Source organism: Mercenaria mercenaria, chromosome 15 (assembly GCF_021730395.1).
Source record: "Mercenaria mercenaria strain notata chromosome 15, MADL_Memer_1, whole genome shotgun sequence".
Lineage (NCBI taxonomy): Eukaryota > Metazoa > Mollusca > Bivalvia > Venerida > Veneridae > Mercenaria > Mercenaria mercenaria.
Window position 1 is genome coordinate 61,780,398 of NC_069375.1, and position 19,993 is coordinate 61,800,390.

The window sequence follows — 19,993 nt, forward strand, 5'->3', positions numbered from 1 at the left end:
TAAAAAAAAAGGTATTTAAGTGACCTTGAGGATTGTTTATAAAAATATAAGTTATGTTATTGTCTACATTTACCGCAAAAAAAATAGTGCTGATATCCTATGTGTCCAGATCCAACCTAAAATTCTCCTAACTACAGTAATAGTTTTGTTTCGATGAAAAATAAAATAAAGTGAAACCAATTTTAAAGACTGGTTTGACGCCATATAAACTATACTGCGTTGGTGTCGTAAAACCCAAATTAAAAGGGGGTTTGAGAAGACACTCGGACAAACGAAGTGCGGACTGACAATACATCTTCAATGAACATAAAATATGGACCAATGAATAATACCGGTATGACAGCGTATTTGGAAAACTTATAGATGAAAATGTAAACGTATCGCAAATGAAAACAAAGTTTATCAGTAAAAGTTATTATCAAATTGCTGACGTTTTAACATATTGTGTCAGTTATCGAATATTTATCTTATCCAGACGGAAGTCACATGTTTAAGTTAAAGTCCGCATACTAATATATAACACTAATATGTTGTACTCTTGCAAAGATAATTAAAAGAACTCTTTCATTTTGTATTGGGAAATGCAAGACCGATGACAAGAATTTTAAATTAAAATGGCATCTGGAGGGAATGTGAACACAGACATTATGTCTGATGAAACTTTTGATCTTTTATGTAGAGTTTGTAAACGTAAAGGCAAGACTAGAGAGGCAGAAAAATACTGCGTAGAATGCCAGGACTATTATTGTTTAACCTGTGTACAAGTTCATGAGGATGTTCCATCACTAATTGGACACAAGGTTCTTGACAAAGTGCGGTTTCCCTCACGATCAATCAAGTCGCGCCCTTCAGAGAATCATGGGTCTAATAAACCTCTACCCATGGCGCCCGCCGAGAGATGTAACAGACACACCCATCACTATATAGACATGTACTGCAAAAACCATGACGATATTGGTTGTGGTACATGTATAGCTATAGATCACAGGTAAGACTGCTTTATTCATGTAGTTTTAAGCGCTATTGACATAGCAAGCATCTACCTGTTGCGCCAACAGAGAGATGTGACAGACACGACCACCACTATATAGACATGTACTGCAAAAACCATGACGATGTTGGTTGTGGCACATGTATAGCTATAGATCACAGGTAAGACTGCTTTATTCATGTAGTTTTAAGCGCTGTTGACATTATAGCAAGCATCTACCTGTTACGCCAACAGAGATGTGACAGACACGACCACCACTATATATATATTATTATTTTTGGTTGGGTTTAACGTCGTACCGACACAATCTTAGGTCATATGGCGACTTTCCCCAGCTTTTGATGGCGGAGGAAGACCCCAGGTGCCCCTCCGTGCATTATTTCGTCACGAGCGGGCACCTGGATAGAACTACCGACCTTCCGTAAGCCAGCTGGATGGCTCACTCACATGAAGAATTCAACGCCCCGAGTGAGGCTCGAACCCACATCGATGAGGGGCAAGTGATTTAAAGTCAGCGACCTTAACCACTCGGCCACGGTTACGCCCCTTTTTTCTACTTCTACATTCAACAAAGACATAACTGTTGTATAGTCGAGCGTTGCTGTCTTCCGACAGCTTCTTGTTTTCCAAAAGCTTAAAGCATATATGCATGCTATATTTTCCTCGCGTTTTGCTCCCTCATTATTAGAAACTACAGATCTTGTAATACCACGGACTGCGATAGTCCTATGACTATTTGAAATCAACTGCATGATAGGAAAGCATATTCTCCTTATAAGTATTAAGATGAAATTCAATGGCATAAGACATATTCTTCTTTATTCCCGCGCAGATCATCATTAATTCACGGCTACTAAATGCTAGCGCCACCACCAAATTGTGGTGATAAGGAAAAGAGCTATCGACATTTCCGTGGTGCAAGCTATCGCCCGTTTCTACTTGTAAACACGTGAGTAAAATTTATATTTTATCTTATATTTTCATTGATAGAACTTTTTTCGAAAATCGGAGAATGTAGTTCCGTGTAACAACACTTTTACTACAGGTTGGCTGTAATTTCATTAAAATATGCAAATTGTGGCGCCAGGAGCTTTTCTCCCGAATTTGACTGTGGCACATTTTCATATCGGCCAGTATTCGAACACCATTCCGATGATTAGACACACTGTAAGAACATACCTGCGCATGCAAATGGTGTAGAAATGAATTACACGTATTCCCATACACAAAACAATTACGAAAAACACAGTAAAAGTTAAAACACGACTTTTTTTGAAAGTGGTGGCGCTATCACTCAAGCGGTGGCGCTATACAGTAGTGGCGGCGCCGTTGTATATTATTTGTGGCTGATATATTCACTTTTAATATATTAAAATGTCTGTCTGCAAGCCACGGAAATTTCTACAATAATCGATGTTATCAACCTATCCCACACTACACCCAAATTGCGTTACTAGACAAAATATATGTAGTAACCGCTACATGATCGCAAAATAATCTACATGTATATGGATTCAGATTGTACATCTCAGCTCTATAGATTAATCATATTTAATCGATTGGAATTGAAAATGTACCGTGCTCACTTTTCAGAAAGGTCTTTTGTTTACAATGACATGCAAACGACGTATAAAAACAAAGGGGAGTAACTTTCAGAATCATAATATAACAAATAAATTATACACCATCTTCAAATTATTCTTTGTTTGAAATAAAAGTATTGCTACTATTTTTCTTGACCTGAATTTAAAGTACACTTACGTTTGTATTTAAGTAGAATATTGAAAGGTTAGAAATAATTCTACATTAACATTTTAAACAAAGGAAAATATTTACTTTGACTACAAGAGTCCCAAGGGTCTGTGAGTATTTTGTTCTTTTTTGGGGGGTAGAGAATGTTTCATACTGGTAATATTAAAATATACTTAAACTATGATCGTGTTTTTCTTTCTTTAATAACATAATTCCTTGCAGGAAAATTATCAATTAGAGAATGTTGGTGTTTGATTTGTTCCGGATGCGTCAGCAGTTCGTATTAATGAATGCTGTAACAGCGCCACCACTACTGTATAGCGCCATCACTAGAGTTATAGCGCCACCACTTTTAAAAATCTTGGTATATTTCTTCTAACCCGAGATTCTGTTATTCACGGTGTGTGAGTATATAATTATTTATCATTTCTACACCATTTGCATACGCAGGTATGTTCTTACAGTGTGTCTGTTCATAGGAATGGTAATCGAATACTGGCCGATATGAAAATGTGCCACCGTCAGATTCGGGAGAAAAGCTCCTGACACCACAATTTGCATATTATTTTAATGAAATCACAGCCAACCTGTAGTAAAAGTGTTGTTACACGGAACTACATTCTCCGATTTTCGAAAAAAGTTCTATCAATGAAAATATAAGTTAAAATATAAATTTTACTCACGTGTTTACAAGTAGAAACGGGTGATAGCTGGACCACGGAAATGTCGATAGCTCTTTTCCTTATCACCACAATTTGGTGGTGGCGCTAGCGTTTAGTAGCCGTGTAATTGTAACTGAATACCAATTTGATGATATTCCTATGAAACTGTATGCTTGAAAAAGTAAAAAAAAAAAAAATAAAAAAAAAATAATAATAAATAAAATAAAAATGGTAGATAAGGTGATAATGCAGGCAATAAACAAAATCTGTATCATCATGTAATATAATCATTATTCATAAAAAGAATATTAATACGTAAAAGAAAGATAAAAGCATAAGATATATTCAGCTCGCTTCGCTTGCATCTATTTATCTAGCATCAATTATAACATAGGGAGTGAAAAGAACAAACCTGACATGCTTGAAGTCTCCTTGTATGCTTATAGTTCTAGAAAGTCAAGCCACACACCCAGTTCCACAGACCTTGATCCACCGTTGTATCCAAAGTTGATACATGTTCTCAAATGGCATTAAAACACAAATAGATAATAACAACAACATCTTAGGCGCCTAACAGATACTTATATACCTCGTTCTGTGTGTAAAGCATGGAAATATGAAATTCTGTTAAGCTCATGTAGTGTGTCGTCAGTCGTGATTTAGGTGGACACACGATGCGCGACATCAAGCATGACACGACGCATGAAAATACTACATGACACATTACACGACATTTGGATACGACATGCGACATTAATGTCACTTTGTCATGTCGTAGTAACGCCCGTCGTATCGTGTGTCAAGCGTCTTGTAGTATTGTCGCACGTTATGTTCTGTGCTGACCGTCTAATCTTTTTAGGTCGTCGCACGAAATGCGACGTCCTGCAAAACACTACGGAATGACATGCGACACACTCACAACAATGTAACACGACGTTAGATATACGCTATGATGGGCGACTTTACGCAATGGCATAGCGACATTTATGTTGCATGTTGCACGTTGTGTCTCATTGTCGTGTGTCATGCCGCATTGTCTGCGCTGTGGCGCTTTTCATATGTCATGAAACATAATCGACGTACGACATGCGATATGACAACATAACGCTCGTCACACGCTATGACAGGCAAAAATCCGAGATTACAATGTGGCGTTATGTCGCATTGAGCGTCGTATCGCTTGTGGTATCGCATTGTCAAATGTCACATCCTAAAACATCACGGACGGGAAAAAACATGACATGACCTTAACAGAATTCCACAGACACCAGCTATCTGCGATGATCTGTATTTAAGACATGGCTGTAATGTTAATGGTATGTAACTCATTAGCAAGAACGGAAGAGAAACTGAATCAAACTTAAGAAATATTCTATTGTATAAATAATTCATATTTCCTCTTTTCAAGATTATGCAAAGATATCTTCTACATACCAGAATTTCTCCAGAACAACACCTGTACCACCACTACTAAAGAAATTCTGCAAAAGCTAGAATCAGTTACAAAGGCCTTGGCAGAGCACCAAGAAAAGTTCAAGCGAGAAAGCGAAAGGCTCTTGAAAAGCAAAACTGCAACACTGGAAAACATCAAAAGGTTCAGAAAAGAAATCAATGACAGAATTGATGAACTAGAGAAAAACACTATAACTGCCATTGAAGAAAAGTATAAAGCCATCATAAATGAAGTAGAGGAGAGTATCAGAATATTAGAGACAAGCGAAGCCAGCGTAAAATCCGCTAGAGATAAGCTAAAACTCAGAAGTGACAACAAATTGCAAAACTTTGTAAATGTCAAGAAAGGAGAAAACATTGCTGGTAATGCTGCTAAATCCGTAGAAGCAAACCAATTACAAGCTCCATTCAAAGACATTGATTTCACTGCCGATCAGACTTGCTTCTTTATTGGAAGAAATAAATGTTTTCGGCAAGATTGAACAGAGGATTGCCATGAAATCAGAAAATATTGGGACTTTGAATTTCTGTAAGGACGAGCCTTTACTTCAAGTAAAAGGCTGTACAAAATATAGTGTTAAAGTTCGGTCAGATAAAAACCAATGTGATATTGTCAGCGCCTGTACTCTGAAGGATGGAACAATAATGCTGGCTGATTGCAGCAACAATAAGTTGAAGCGTTTAGACAGTTCCACACATATTGTCATTATCATAGACTACTGTGATCTACCTGGGGAACCATGGCAAGTTTGTTCAATCAATAAACAGCAAGCTGCTGTATGTTTGACAGGCAAGCAAGAAGTCCAATTCATTTCACTATCAAGCAAAATGACATTAACAAACAAAATTAAAACTGGCTTTGTATGCTGTGGTCTATCATATGTTAATGGCTATCTGTACATTTCAGACACTGGTATATCAGTTTACATAAACAGTTTATCAGGGAGAAAGCTGAAGCAGTTCAGTCAAGATCAATCAGGACAGAAACTGTTCTCTAGCATCTACAGTCTAGCTGTCAGTGAGGATGGTTCAAAGATTTATGTTGCTGACTGTAGTCAAGGACTGATTATACTGGATAAAAACGGGAGAGTTGTTGAAAGATTTAATGGCTCACAGTTAAAAGGTGCCTATAGTTGTTATATTACAGGTCGAGGGAGTCTACTTGTCTGTGGATGTGACTCCAGCAATGTGCTACAGTTTGGACTAAGTGTTAATCTGATAGGTGAGGTTGTGAAATGCGTGGATAAATCTGCTGGTCATCAAGCAATATGTTGCAATCAGCAAATGTCAAAGATGATTATAGGCAGAAAAAGGAATAACATCGAAGTATATGATTTGATATAAAGTATAATGTGACTAGGTATACATCATACTGCTGAAATGATTGACCTTACAAATGATGGCTAGAAGTTTTGATTTTACCATTTTTTCTATTGTAAAAGAATTTGGCAAATTTTACTATTATTCCAATTATGAGAATCATTATAATGCACGGTTGACATCATGATGCTGAATTAATGAATGGTTACGACACTAACGTTCTACTTTACCAGCTAAAAGTTCCAACGTTGTATCACTACTGACACTATCTTTCTACTATCATAATAAAGAAATCATAAATACTGCAGTTACTTTAAATATTGATAAAATGAACTGAGCACAATTTATAAATATATGCAATATGTATTATATATTTTTTCATATCAGGAGACTGTAAATATTTGTATATAAACATACCTTTTTCAATTGACAATAAAATAAGAAAGATGAACATAAATATACGAAACAGAAATATTAAAAGAATTGAACAGTACATACATTGTGTATGTAGTATCAAAATAAATAGTACAAAACTTAAATAAGAATCTTGCTTTATTCCCCTTATTTTTTATTAGCTCACCTGTCACGAAGTGACAAGGTGAGCTATTGTGACCGCTTGATGTCCGTCGTGCGTCGTGCGTCATCCGTCGTCCGTCAACAATTTCTAAAAAAATCTTCTTCTTGAAAACCACTGGGCAGATTTACACCAAACTTCACAGGAATGATCCTAGGGTGGCCCCTTTCAAAATTATTCAAAGAATTGAATTCCATGTAGAACTCTGGTTGCCATGGCAACCGAAAGGAAAATTCTTCTTGTCCAAAACCACAAGGCCTAGGGCTTTGATATCTGGTGTGTAGCATCATCTAGTGGTCCTCTACCAAAATTGTTCAAATTATCCCCTAGGGTCAAATATGGCCCCGCCCCGAGGGCCACATGGTTTATATAGACTTATATAGGGAAATCTTTGACAATCTTCTTGTACAAAACCACATGACCTAGAGCTTTGATATTTGGTATGTAGCATCATCTAGTCGTCCTCTACCAAGATCGTTCAAATTATCCCCCTAGGGTCAAATATGGGGTCACATAGACTTATATAGGGGAAACTTTGAAAATCTTCTTAGATTAGCTCAGTCAGTATTGTATTCACACTGTAAGCAGCCCGATAGCTCAGTCGGTATTGTATTCACACTGTAAGCAGCCCGATAGCTCAGTCGGTATTGTATTCACACTGTAAGCAGCCCAATAGCTCAGTCGGCATTGTATCTGCACTGTAAGCAGCCCGATAGCTCTGTCGGTATTGTATTCACACTGTAAGCAACCGGATAGCTCAGTCGGTATTGTATTCACACTGTAAGCAGCCTGATAGCTCGGTCGGTATTGTATTCACACTGTAAGCATATTGTATTCACACTGTAAGCAGCTCGATAGCTCAGTCGGCATTGTATTCACACTGTAAGCATATTGTATTCACACTGTAAGCAGCCCGATAGCTCAGTCGGTATTGTATTCACACTGTAAGCAGCCCGATTGCTCAGTCGGTATTGTATTCACACTGTAAGCAGCCCGATAGCTCAGTCGGTATTGTATTCACACTGTAAGCAGCCCAATAGCTCAGTCGGCATTGTATCTGCACTGTAAGCAGCCCGATAGCTCTGTCGGTATTGTATTCACACGGTAAGCAACCGGACAGCTCAGTCGGTATTGTATTCACACTGTAAGCAGCCTGATAGCTCGGTCGGTATTGTATTCACACTGTAAGCATATTGTATTCACACTGTAAGCAGCTCGATAGCTCAGTCGGCATTGTATTCACACTGTAAGCATATTGTATTCACACTGTAAGCAGCCCGATAGCTCAGTCGGTATTGCATTCACACTGTAAGCAGCCCGATAGCTCGATCGGTATTGTATTCCCACTGTAAGCAGCCCGATAGCTCGGTCCGTATTGTATTCACACTGTAAGCAGCTCGACAGCTCGGTCGGTATTGTATTCCCACTGTAAGCAGCCCGATAGCTCGGTCGGTATTGTATTCACACTGTAAGCAGCCCGATAGCTCAGTCGGTATTGTATTCACACTGTAAGCAGCCCGATAGCTCGGTCGATATTGTATTCACACTGTAAGCATATTGATTTCACACTGTAAGCAGCCCGATAGCTCAGTCGGCATTGTATTCACACTGTAAGAAGCCCGATAGCTCGGTCGGTATTGTATTCACACTGTAAGCAGCCCGATAGCTCGGTCGGTATTGTATTCACACTGTAAGCAGCCCGATAGCTCGGTCGGTATTGTATTCACACTGTAAGCAGCCCGATAGCTCGGTCGGTATTGTATTCACACGGTAAGCATATTGTATTCACACTGTAATTAGCCCGATAGCTCAGTCGGTATTGTATTCACACTGTAAGCAGCCCGATAGCTCAGTCGGTATTGTATTCACACTGTAAGCAGCCCAATAGCTCAGTCGGCATTGTATCTGCACTGTAAGCAGCCCGATAGCTCTGTCGGTATTGTATTCACACTGTAAGCAACCGGATAGCTCAGTCGGTATTGTATTCACACTGTAAGCAGCCTGATAGCTCGGTCGGTATTGTATTCACACTGTAAGCATATTGTATTCACACTGTAAGCAGCTCGATAGCTCAGTCGGCATTGTATTCACACTGTAAGCATATTGTATTCACACTGTAAGCAGCCCGATAGCTCAGTCGGTATTGTATTCACACTGTAAGCAGCCCGATTGCTCAGTCGATATTGTATTCACACTGTAAGCAGCCCGATAGCTCAGTCGGTATTGTATTCACACTGTAAGCAGCCCAATAGCTCAGTCGGCATTGTATCTGCACTGTAAGCAGCCCGATAGCTCTGTCGGTATTGTATTCACACGGTAAGCAACCGGACAGCTCAGTCGGTATTGTATTCACACTGTAAGCAGCCTGATAGCTCGGTCGGTATTGTATTCACACTGTAAGCATATTGTATTCACACTGTAAGCAGCTCGACAGCTCAGTCGGCATTGTATTCACACTGTAAGCATATTGTATTCACACTGTAAGCAGCCCGATAGCTCAGTCGGTATTGTATTCACACTGTAAGCAGCCCGATAGCTCGATCGGTATTGTATTCCCACTGTAAGCAGCCCGATAGCTCGGTCGGTATTGTATTCACACTGTAAGCAGCTCGACAGCTCGGTCGGTATTGTATTCCCACTGTAAGCAGCCCGATAGCTCGGTCGGTTTTGTATTCACACTGTAAGCAGCCCGATAGCTCAGTCGGTATTGTATTCACACTGTAAGCAGCCCGATAGCTCGGTCGATATTGTATTCACACTGTAAGCATATTGATTTCACACTGTAAGCAGCCCGATAGCTCAGTCGGCATTGTATTCACACTGTAAGAAGCCCGATAGCTCGGTCGGTATTGTATTCACACTGTAAGCAGCCCGATAGCTCGGTCGGTATTGTATATACACTGCAAGCAGCCCGATAGCTCGGTCGGTATTGTATTCACACTGTAAACAGACCGATAGCTCGGTCGGTATTGTATTCACACAGTAAGCATATTGTATTCACACTGTAATTAGCCTGATAGCTCGATCGGTATTATATTCACACTGTAAGCAGCCCGATAGTTCGGTCGGCATTGTATTCACACTGTAAGCAGCCCGATAGCTCGGTCGGTATTGTATTCACACTGTAAGCATATTGTATTCACACTGTAAGCAGCCCGATAGCTCGGTCGGTATTGTATTCACACTGTAAGCATATTGTATTCACACTGTAAGCAGCCCGATAGCTCGGTCGGTATTGTATTCACACTGTAAGCAGCCCGATAGCTCTGTCGGTATTGTATTCACACTGTAAGCAACCGGATAGCTCGGTCGGTATTGTATTCACACTGTAAGCAGCCTGATAGGTCGGTCGGTATTGTATTCACACTGTAAGCAGCTCGATAGCTCAGTCGGCATTGTATTCACACTGTAAGCATATTGTATTCACACTGTAAGCAGCCCGATAGCTCAGTCGGTATTGTATTCACACTGTAAGCAGCCCGATAGCTCAGTCGGTATTGTATTCACACTGTAAGCAGCCCAATAGCTCAGTCGGCATTGTATCTGCACTGTAAGCAGCTCGATAGCTCTGTCGGTATTGTATTCACACGGTAAGCAACCGGATAGCTCAGTCGGTATTGTATTCACACTGTAAGCAGCCTGATAGCTCGGTCGGTATTGTATTCACACTGTAAGCATATTGTATTCACACTGTAAGCAGCTCGATAGCTCAGTCGGCATTGTATTCACACTGTAAGCATATTGTATTCACACTGTAAGCAGCCCGATAGCTCAGTCGGTATTGTATTCACACTGTAAGCAGCCCGATAGCTCGATCGGTATTGTATTCCCACTGTAAGCAGCCCGATAGCTCGGTCGGTATTGTATTCACACTGTAAGCAGCCCGACAGCTCAGTCGGTATTGTATTCCCACTGTAAGCAGCCCGATAGCTCTGTCGGTATTGTATTCACACTGTAAGCAGTCCGATAGCTCAGTCGGTATTGTATTCACACTGTAAGCAGCCCGATAGCTCGGTCGATATTGTATTCACACTGTAAGCATATTGTATTCACACTGTAAGCAGCCCGATAGCTCGGTCGGTATTGTATTCACACTGTAAGCAGCCCGATAGCTCGGTCGGTATTGTATTCACACTGTAAGCAGCCCGATAGCTCGGTCGGCATTGTATTCACACTGTAAGCATATTGTATTAACACTGTAAGCAGCCCGATAGCTCGGTCGGCATTGTATTCACACTGTAAGCAGCTCGATAGCTCGGTCGGTATTGTATTCACACTGTAAGCATATTGTATTCACACTGTAAGCAACCCGATAGCTCGGACGGTATTGTATTTACACTGTAAGCAGCCCGATAGCTCGGTCGGTATTGTATTCACACTGTAAGCATATTGTATTCACACTGTAAGCAGCCCGATAGTTCGGTCGGTATTGTATTCACACTGTAAGCAGCCCGATAGCTCGGTCGGTATTGTGTTCACACTGTAAGCAGCCCGATAGCTCAGTCGGCATTGTATTCACACTGTAAGCATATTGTATTCACATTGTAAGCAGCCCGATAGCTCAGTCGGTATTGTATTCACACTGTAAGCAGCCCGATAGCTCGATCGGTATTGTATTCCCACTGTAAGCAGCTTGATAGCTCGGTCGGTATTGTATTCACACCGTAAGCAGCTCGATAGCTCTGTCGGTATTGTATTCCCACTGTAAGCAGCCCGATAGCTCGGTCGGTATTGTATTCACACTGTAAGCAGCCCGATAGCTCGGTCGGTATTGTATTCCCACTGTAAGCAGCCCGATAGCTCGGTCGGTATTGTATTCACACTGTAAGCAGCCCGATAGCTCGGTCGGTATTGTATTCACACTGTAAGCAGCCCGATAGCTCGGTCGGTATTATATTCACACTGTAAGCATATTGTATTCACACTGTAAGCAGCCCGATAGCTTAGTCGGCATTGTATTCACACTGTAAGCAGCCCGATAGCTCGGTCGGTATTGTATTCACACAGTAAGCAGCCCGATAGCTCGGTCAGTATTGTATTCCCACTGTAAGCAGCCCGATAGCTCGGTCGGTATTGTATTCACACTGTAAGCAGCCCGATAGCTCGGTCGGTATTATATTCACACTTTAAGCATATTGTATTCACACTGTAAGCAGCCCGATAGCTCAGTCGGCATTGTATTCACACTGTAAGCAGCCCGATAGCTCGGTCGGTATTGTATTCACACAGTAAGCAGCCCGATAGCTCGGTCGGTATCGTATTCACACTGTAAGCAGCCCGATAGCTCGGTCGGTATTGTATTCACACGGTAAGCATATTGTATTCACACTGTAAGCAGCCCGATAGCTCGGTCGGTATTGTATTCACACTGTAAGCAGCCCGATAGCTCGGTCGGTATTGTATTCACACTGTAAGCATATTGTACTCACACTGTAAGCAGCCCGATAGCTCGGTCGGTATTGTATTCACACTGTAAGCAGCCCGATAGCTCGGTCGGCATTGTATTCACACTGTAAGCAGCTCGATAGCTCGGTCGGTATTGTATTCACACTGTAAGCATATTGTATTCACACTGTAAGCAGCCCGATAGCTCAATCGGCATTGTATTCACACTGTAAGCAGCCCGATAGCTCGGTCGGTATTGTATTCTCACTGTAAGCAGCCCGATAGCTCGGTCGGTATTGTATTCACTGTAAGCAGCCCGATAGCTCGGTCGGTATTGTATTCACACTGTAAGCAGCCCGATAGCTCGGTCGGTATTGTATTCACACTGTAAGCATATTGTATTCACACTGTAAGCAGCCCGATAGCTCAGTCGGCATTGTATTCACACTGTAAGCAGCCCGATAGCTCGGTCGGTATTGTATTCACACTGTAAGCAGCCCGATAGCTCAGTCGGCATTGTATTCACACTGTAAGGAGCCCGATAGCTCGGTCGGTATTGTATTCACACTGTAAGCAGCCCGATAGCTCGGTCGGCATTGTATTCACACTGTAAGCAGCCCGATAGCTCGGTCGGCATTGTATTCCCACTGTAAGCAGCCCGATAGCTCGGTCGGTATTGTATTCACACTGTAAGCAGCCCGATAGCTCGGTCGGTATTGTATTCACACTGTAAGCATATTGTATTCACACTGTAAGCAACCCGATAGCTCGGTCGGTATTGTATTTACACTGTAAGCAGCCCGATAGCTTGGTCGGTATTGTATTCACACTGTAAGCATATTGTATTCACACTGTAAGCAGCCCGATAGTTCGGTCGGTATTGTATTCACACTGTAAGCAGCCCGATAGCTCGGTCGGTATTGTGTTCACACTGTAAGCAGCCCGATAGCTCAGTCGGCATTGTATTCACACTGTAAGCATATTGTATTCACATTGTAAGCAGCCCGATAGCTCAGTCGGTATTGTATTCACACTGTAAGCAGCCCGATAGCTCGATCGGTATTGTATTCCCACTGTAAGCAGCTTGATAGCTCGGTCGGTATTGTATTCACACCGTAAGCAGCTCGATAGCTCTGTCGGTATTGTATTCCCACTGTAAGCAGCCCGATAGCTCGGTCGGTATTGTATTCACACTGTAAGCAGCCCGATAGCTCGGTCGGTATTGTATTCACACTGTAAGCAGCCCGATAGCTCGGTCGGTATTATATTCACACTGTAAGCATATTGTATTCACACTGTAAGCAGCCCGATAGCTTAGTCGGCATTGTATTCACACTGTAAGCAGCCCGATAGCTCGGTCGGTATTGTATTCACACTGTAAGCAGCCCGATAGCTCGGTCGGTATTATATTCACACTTTAAGCATATTGTATTCACACTGTAAGCAGCCCGATAGCTCAGTCGGCATTGTATTCACACTGTAAGCAGCCCGATAGCTCGGTCGGTATTGTATTCACACAGTAAGCAGCCCGATAGCTCGGTCGGTATCGTATTCACACTGTAAGCAGCCCGATAGCTCGGTCGGTATTGTATTCACACTGTAAGCAGCCCGATAGCTCGGTCGGTATTGTATTCACACTGTAAGCATATTGTACTCACACTGTAAGCAGCCCGATAGCTCGGTCGGTATTGTATTCACACTGTAAGCAGCCCGATAGCTCGGTCGGCATTGTATTCACACTGTAAGCAGCTCGATAGCTCGGTCGGTATTGTATTCACACTGTAAGCATATTGTATTCACACTGTAAGCAGCCCGATAGCTCAATCGGCATTGTATTCACACTGTAAGCAGCCCGATAGCTCGGTCGGTATTGTATTCTCACTGTAAGCAGCCCGATAGCTCGGTCGGTATTGTATTCACTGTAAGCAGCCCGATAGCTCGGTCGGTATTGTATTCACACTGTAAGCAGCCCGATAGCTCGGTCGGTATTGTATTCACACTGTAAGCATATTGTATTCACACTGTAAGCAGCCCGATAGCTCAGTCGGCATTGTATTCACACTGTAAGCAGCCCGATAGCTCGGTCGGTATTGTATTCACACTGTAAGCAGCCCGATAGCTCAGTCGGCATTGTATTCACACTGTAAGCAGCCCGATAGCTCGGTCGGTATTGTATTCAGACTGTAAGCAGCCCGATAGCTCGGTCGGCATTGTATTCACACTGTAAGCAGCCCGATAGCTCGGTCGGTATTGTATTCCCACTGTAAGCAGCCCGATAGCTCGGTCGGTATTGTATTCACACTGTAAGCAGCCCGATAGCTCGGTCGGTATTGTATTCACACTGTAAGCATATTGTATTCACACTGTAAGCAGCCCGATAGCTCGGTCGGTATTGTATTCAAACTGTAAGCAGCCCGATAGCTCTGTCGGTATTGTATTCACACTGTAAGCAGTCCGATAGCTCAGTCAGCATTGTATCTGCATTGTAAGCAGGCCTATATCTCTGTCAATTTACTGTATTCGCATTGTAAGCAGCCAGTTGCTACACGATTCAAAATGTGCACCAATATGGGCTCCTAAGCCCAGTATGGCTACACCTTTTTCATACTGTGACATTGGCAGTACTTACCCAGCACTGCATCCTTACTAAAATAGAAAGTTTGCGGCAAACTTACGGCAAGTTTGCGGCAAATTTACCGCAAACATATTTGTTCGCCGCAAAGTCATAGTGGTTGTTCGCAGGACTTCGCCAGTAGTGGCGAACTTCTAGCAAACTTCTGGCGAACTTGCCGCAAATTCGCCAGAACTGATGACAGTACACCGGAAGTTCACCAGAAACTTTCTTTCTAAGGAAGGATTGCCATAAGTTTGCCAGAAACTTTAGTGATTAGTATTTGTTCGCCGTATGTTTGCCAGAAACTTTATCATATTATGGAAGTTCGCTAAAAGTTCGCCGTAAACTTAAAATGTTTAACATATATTTGCCAGAAATTCACCAGAAACTTGTATTCTAAAAAGAGTGTACCAAGGTTTGCTATAAACTTGTTAAGTAAACAGTTGTTTGCAAAAGTTAACTCCCAAAACAATTTAGCTATCCGGATTGAATTCAATTGATTACGCTACTTAATAACAGAGATACAACTTTACTATGAACCCTTCCGGATATATAAAAGTACAGGGCCAACTCTGCTCTTGACTGGAGCATCAACACACTTAGTGAACTATGTACAAGGTGACTGTGAGGCGTAAACATTGTGCAGATTTAAAAGATGATGAAATCATGAAGTGCGTCTAGTGCTGAGGATTTGAACTTGTTCACAGTTCTATTTTAGCAAATTAACCACACAAAATACCATTTTGTAGTTCTGAGAGATTTTTATGGCAAATTTATGACTGAATTCCTAATCCATCAGTTTTTATTGTATTACTACTTTGTTAATAATGCAAGTATTGACACGAAATTTCACATACCGACATTTAAATAGGTACTACAGCTAATTATTGATTCATTTTTTTCAGACTCACCACCAAAGTAACCGCTTTAGGCGTTTTGGCCAATTTAGCATATTTTGCACGTGCATGGCATGTGCACCAATATGCATGTGTTAATTAACACTTTTGGCATTACAGACAAAAGTCCTACTAGAAAAACACATGTCATCGTTAAATTGACACAAGAGCAACGCGCCTGGGCTGTTGGAATTATACAACAAAATTCAAAATCTGTCATTTCAATGAATTGTACTTTGGTTAAATTTCGAAAAAAGAGCACGAGTGATAGATAACCAACGAGTGAAGGTTGTTGTAAAAGGAAATAAGGTTACAAATGGAAATAACCATCAAAGTAACAGTTACAAACAAGTAACATCAAAATTCTATTGAAATTGTAAAAACAATAACACAGGTGCCGTAAATGTGTCCCAGCTAGCAACATTCCGACAGCTCGATCCCATTGCTCTTGTGTCAATTTCACCATAATATATGTTTTTCTAGTTGGACTATCGTCAGTAATGCCAAAATTGTAAACGAACACGTGCATGTTGGTGCACATGCACTGCACATGCAAAATATCCAATATTAGGCAAAGCGCCTAATGCGGTTACTTTGGCCATGAGTCACCAAAAATAAATTAATAATTAGCAGCAGTACCTATTCAAATGTTGGCATGTGAAATTTCGTGTAAACACCTGCATTATTAACAAAATATTAATACAAATATAAACTGACCGATTAGGAATTTTGTTGAGTGTACACCTGCTAGTTTAGTAGTTACACCCGAAAGGGGTGTCAGTTAATATCGATACATACATGGCTATGCGCAACAGAAATAGTGTATAGTGTGTGTATGTCACTCTATGTTTATAACCTTTAATAAACATTAGTAATCTACAGTCTTAGTTTCGAATTTATGGATTTATGGACTGAAAAATAGATAAAACTATTCTAATATATATAACAACTCAATATACAAATGTACTTAACGCGTAATAAACAAATATTTACTATCATGAAAAAAATATTTTGAATATTTACAACTAGCTGTTTATCAGACTGTAAACATATTAAGCAGAAATTCATTGAAATTTATTTATAGCTTGAATGACTAATCAGAAACTCAGAAGTGTACGCATCGGCGGGTATTTTATGGGAATAAAGCGGGTATGGTAAGGTGACACCCTTAAGAATTGAAAAAATAATAAGATTTTATAAAGAATTAAAATCTCTCTCTCTCTCTCTCTCTCTCTCTCTCTCTCAGAATTGATAAAGTTGTCTGATTATGCGTGAAATATTAAGTACACTCCTTTTAAAGCAACATTCTACACATTAAAATTATATTACTCAACATTCATTTATGAACGCGAACAATCAAGATCTAACGGGTAGCAGAGTTGAGGGGCGGAGGCCAGAGTAATTGTGTTGTGTCAACATATCAACGCAAGTACGAGATAGAGAAAATAACCTAGTACTAACTTGTTCTCTAACTTACATAAGTCATAGTCAACATGTGTTTATCTCTAAAAACGCTTTGTCTTTAATAGATCTAATGTTTTTGAAGCATTCGTGAATGAATTAAAATTATAACTTCAGAAAAACAAACTTAAACAAAGTATGAAAATTAAAAGCAAAATGGAAAAAATGGACGGATGCAAGGTTCGAACCATCAAAACTATCGCTACAAAATATTTTCTTGTCAATCCATGCAACCTATTGCGCCATCAAGCAAACTGTTAAACTTATTTCCTATAACTTTTGTGCTAAGTACCGGTTGTTTATTTACATATTGCTAAAAATAAAATCGTCAGAATACTGTGCGGTACTTATAGTGTACATATTCAACGTTGGGAAAAATATGTTTAAACAATGTCATACGTCATGGTAACTGTAACGCGTAGTGATACATTGTCTTGCGTTGTGTCGCAATTTTTATCATACTGTCGCAAATCGTGTTGCATTGTCGTTCATCTTATTGCGAGTTGTGTTGTATTGTCGCGTCGTGTTGCACTGTCTTGGGTCGTGGTTTTCAAAACGTAACACATCAACGTATAACACAATAAACGACTCACTTTATGTGGAAAACGGTATTCCGTAGACACCATCTTTCTGCGAAACTCTTATTTAACATGCACACTTTAATGTATGGTATCTATTACGCTAACAAAACAAGAAAAAACAGATCGAAATATAAAAAATAATTTATTGTAATTATTCTTTCATAGGTTATGCAAAGATATCTTCTACATACCAAAATTTCTCCAGAACAACACCTGCACTACCACTATCAGGGAAATTCAGCAAAAGCTGGACTCAGTTGCCAAGGCATTGAAAGAGCAACAAGAAAATTTCAAACTTGAAAGAGAACGGCTCTTGAAAAGCAAAACTGCTACGCTGGAAAGCATCAAGAAGTTCAGGAAAGAAATCAATGGCAGACTTGATGAACTAGAGACAAACACTATATCTGACATTGAAGATAAGTATAAAACCTTCATTAATGAAATGGAAGAGAGTATCAGAATATTAGAGAGAAGCAAAGTCAGCTTAAAATCCGCTCGAGACAAGCTTAAACTGGCAAGTGGCAACAAATTGCAAAACTTTGTGAATGTCAAGAAAGGAGAAAACATTGCTGAAAATGCTGCTAAATCAATAAAAGTAAACCAATTACAAACACCATTCAAAGACGTTGATTTCACTGGAGATCATAGACTAGCTTCTTTGTTGCATGAAATAAATGTTTTCGGCAAGATTGAACAGAGAATAGTCATGAAAACAGAAAACATTGGTACTGTGAATATTCATAAGAATGATTCTTTACTTCAAGTAAAAGGCAGCACAAAATATGTTGTTAAAGTTCAGTCGGATAACATGAGATGTGATATTGTCAGCGCCTGTACTCTGGAGGATGGAACAATTATACTGTCTGATTACAACAATAGCAAGCTGAAACGTTTACACAGTTCCTCATATACTGTCATAGACTACTGTGATCTACAGTGGAGACCATGGCAAGTTTGTTCTATTGATAAACAGCAAGCTGCTGTATGTTTGAGAGACAAGAAAGAAGTTCAATTCATTTCACTATCAAGCAAAATGGCATTAACAAACAAAATAAAAATTGGCTTTGCATGTTATGGTCTGTCATATGCTGATGGCAATCTGTACATTTCAGGCGATACATCAGTTTATATATACAGTGTATCAGGAAGAAAGCTGAAGCAGTTCAGTAAAGATCAATCAGGACAGAACCTGTTCTCTGACACCTGCAGTCTGGCTGTCAGTGAGGATGGTTCTAAGATTTATGTTGATGACTTTAAAAATGGAGTGATAATACTGGATAATAATGGGGCAGTTGTTGGAAGATTTAATGACTCACAGTTAAGAGGTGCCTATGATTGTTGTCTTACAGGCAGAGGGAGTCTTCTTGTGTGTGGGAATTTCTCCGACAATGTGTTACAGTTTGGACTGAATGGTAATCTGATAGGTGAGGTTGTGAAATTTGATGATACATCTGCTAGTCATCAGGCAATATGCTGCAATCAGCAAATATCAAAGATGATCATAGGCAGAGACTGTGATGACAATGTTGAAGTATATGATTTGATATAAAGTATGTAGTAACTTTGTATACCTCATACTGCTGAACTGAATGACTTTATCAATGATGATTACAAGTTTTGATTTTACCATTATTCTACTGAAAATAATGAGCAAATTTGACTAATATTCCAATTATGAGTATCATTATCATGTACAGTTGACATCATGCTGCTGAATTAATGAATGGCTATGACACTAACTTTCTATTGTATCAGCTAAAAGTGCAAACATTGTATCTGTACTGATTCTTTCTTTCTACTATCAAAATAAAGAAATCATAAATATTGCATTTATAAAATGTACATTACTGAGCACAATTTATAAATAAATGCAATATGTATTATATATTTTTTCATATCAGGAGATTGTAAATATTTGTATATAAACATGACTTTATCAATTGACAATAAAATAAGAAAGATGAACATAATTATACCAAACTGAAATATTAAAAGCATTGTACAATATATACATTGTGTTTGCAGTATCAAAATAAATAGTAAAAAACTTAAATAAGAATCTTACTTTATTCCCCTTAATTTGTATTGTTGTTGCAATATTGGTCATGATGACCCTGGTCCGCTCACCTGAGTAATATGAGTTGCATGTTTCAAATGTCAAACTGATGCTAAAGTATTAAGAAAGTAGTTCAGTAGGTCATATTTATGGTCGTTGAAAGTCAGTTTTAGGATCGATGTGCAAAACTGTACTGGTCATCCAAATCTTAAGGCTCTATCTTAAAAAACAATAAAGTAGGTCAGTAGG

At 39.9% G+C, this 19,993-nt stretch overlaps 1 protein-coding gene across 1 annotated transcript; it reads left to right on the forward strand.

The window, feature by feature from the left end:
- Window positions 1-1,036: 1,036 nt before the first annotated feature.
- LOC123556212 (uncharacterized) lies at window positions 1,037-19,720 on the forward strand. Its single transcript, XM_053525403.1, has 2 exons — window positions 1,037-1,152; window positions 17,854-19,720. Exons 1-2 carry the CDS (start codon window positions 1,094-1,096, stop codon window positions 19,235-19,237), a joined length of 1,443 nt encoding a protein of 480 aa, XP_053381378.1. The 5' UTR covers window positions 1,037-1,093; the 3' UTR covers window positions 19,238-19,720.
- Window positions 19,721-19,993: the final 273 nt, after the last annotated feature.